Source organism: Camelina sativa, unplaced genomic scaffold (genome assembly GCF_000633955.1).
Source record: "Camelina sativa cultivar DH55 unplaced genomic scaffold, Cs unpScaffold01818, whole genome shotgun sequence".
Classification (NCBI taxonomy): domain Eukaryota; kingdom Viridiplantae; phylum Streptophyta; class Magnoliopsida; order Brassicales; family Brassicaceae; genus Camelina; species Camelina sativa.
Genome location: NW_010922935.1, coordinates 1 through 767, shown reverse-complemented (window position 1 = coordinate 767; position 767 = coordinate 1). Strand labels below are relative to the sequence as shown.

At 47.8% G+C, this 767-nt stretch overlaps 1 protein-coding gene across 1 annotated transcript; it reads right to left on the bottom strand.

Moving 5' to 3' along the window:
- Window position 1: 1 nt before the first annotated feature.
- On the bottom strand, window positions 2-663 carry LOC104774184 (the record flags this gene model as incomplete). The annotated part of the gene is made up of 1 exon (XM_019242840.1): window positions 2-663. A coding segment is annotated over exon 1 (654 nt), but the record flags the coding sequence as incomplete, so codon positions are not given.
- Between the last annotated feature and the right edge of the window lie 104 nt (window positions 664-767).

Here is a 767-nt window from a genome sequence, read left to right as displayed (position 1 = left end):
GATCAACATTTCCGGTAACAAGATACCCAATGCCGTGACGTCTTGTTGGAAAAACCATAAACAATAAGCTACACATAACCCCAACACCCACCGGAACAATGTCCAGGACATGTTTCGTCTCTGCCTCCGGGGACGGACAAAAGCAGTCCGTTACATACTTATCTCTCAACGCAACCGCTCCAAACACTAAAACCGACAACGTGGCGTGGATCCAATCAACGACACGCATCCGGTACTTGGATAAATCGGGTAAACCAAAACCGGACGGGTCAGGATAGTCAACGACCCACATGCCTTTGAACGTCACGAAACCGAAGTAGGTAGTTCCGTCGTGGGCTTTGACGCTATCGGTGAAGGAGCTGACGAAGCAAGACGCGGCTAAGAGGTAGAGGAGAACGGCGGTTAGGGAGCGCGTTGCGTGGTCGCAAACGCCGTTTGAAGTGAAAACCGGCGTTAGGAGTTGAAACGCGAGGAGTGTTCCCGTTGGGAGTAGGTTTGAGAGATTTGCTGCTGACGTCAGCGTGTTTGACATAGCTCGCTGAGACACTGACATCTGTCTTTTGAGCATCCGTGTTTCTGACGATGGCTGATCGGAAAACTCGTCGAGCTCCGGAGCCGGAGTGTTTGCGTTTCTTAGCCGAAGGGAAGACGACATCTTTCTAATTAATAGTTTGTATTATTGATATTGGTGATGTTGTTTTATACTCCATGCTAAGACATATATATATGTCTAATATCATAACTAAGTTTACGCATAAATGGGTTTG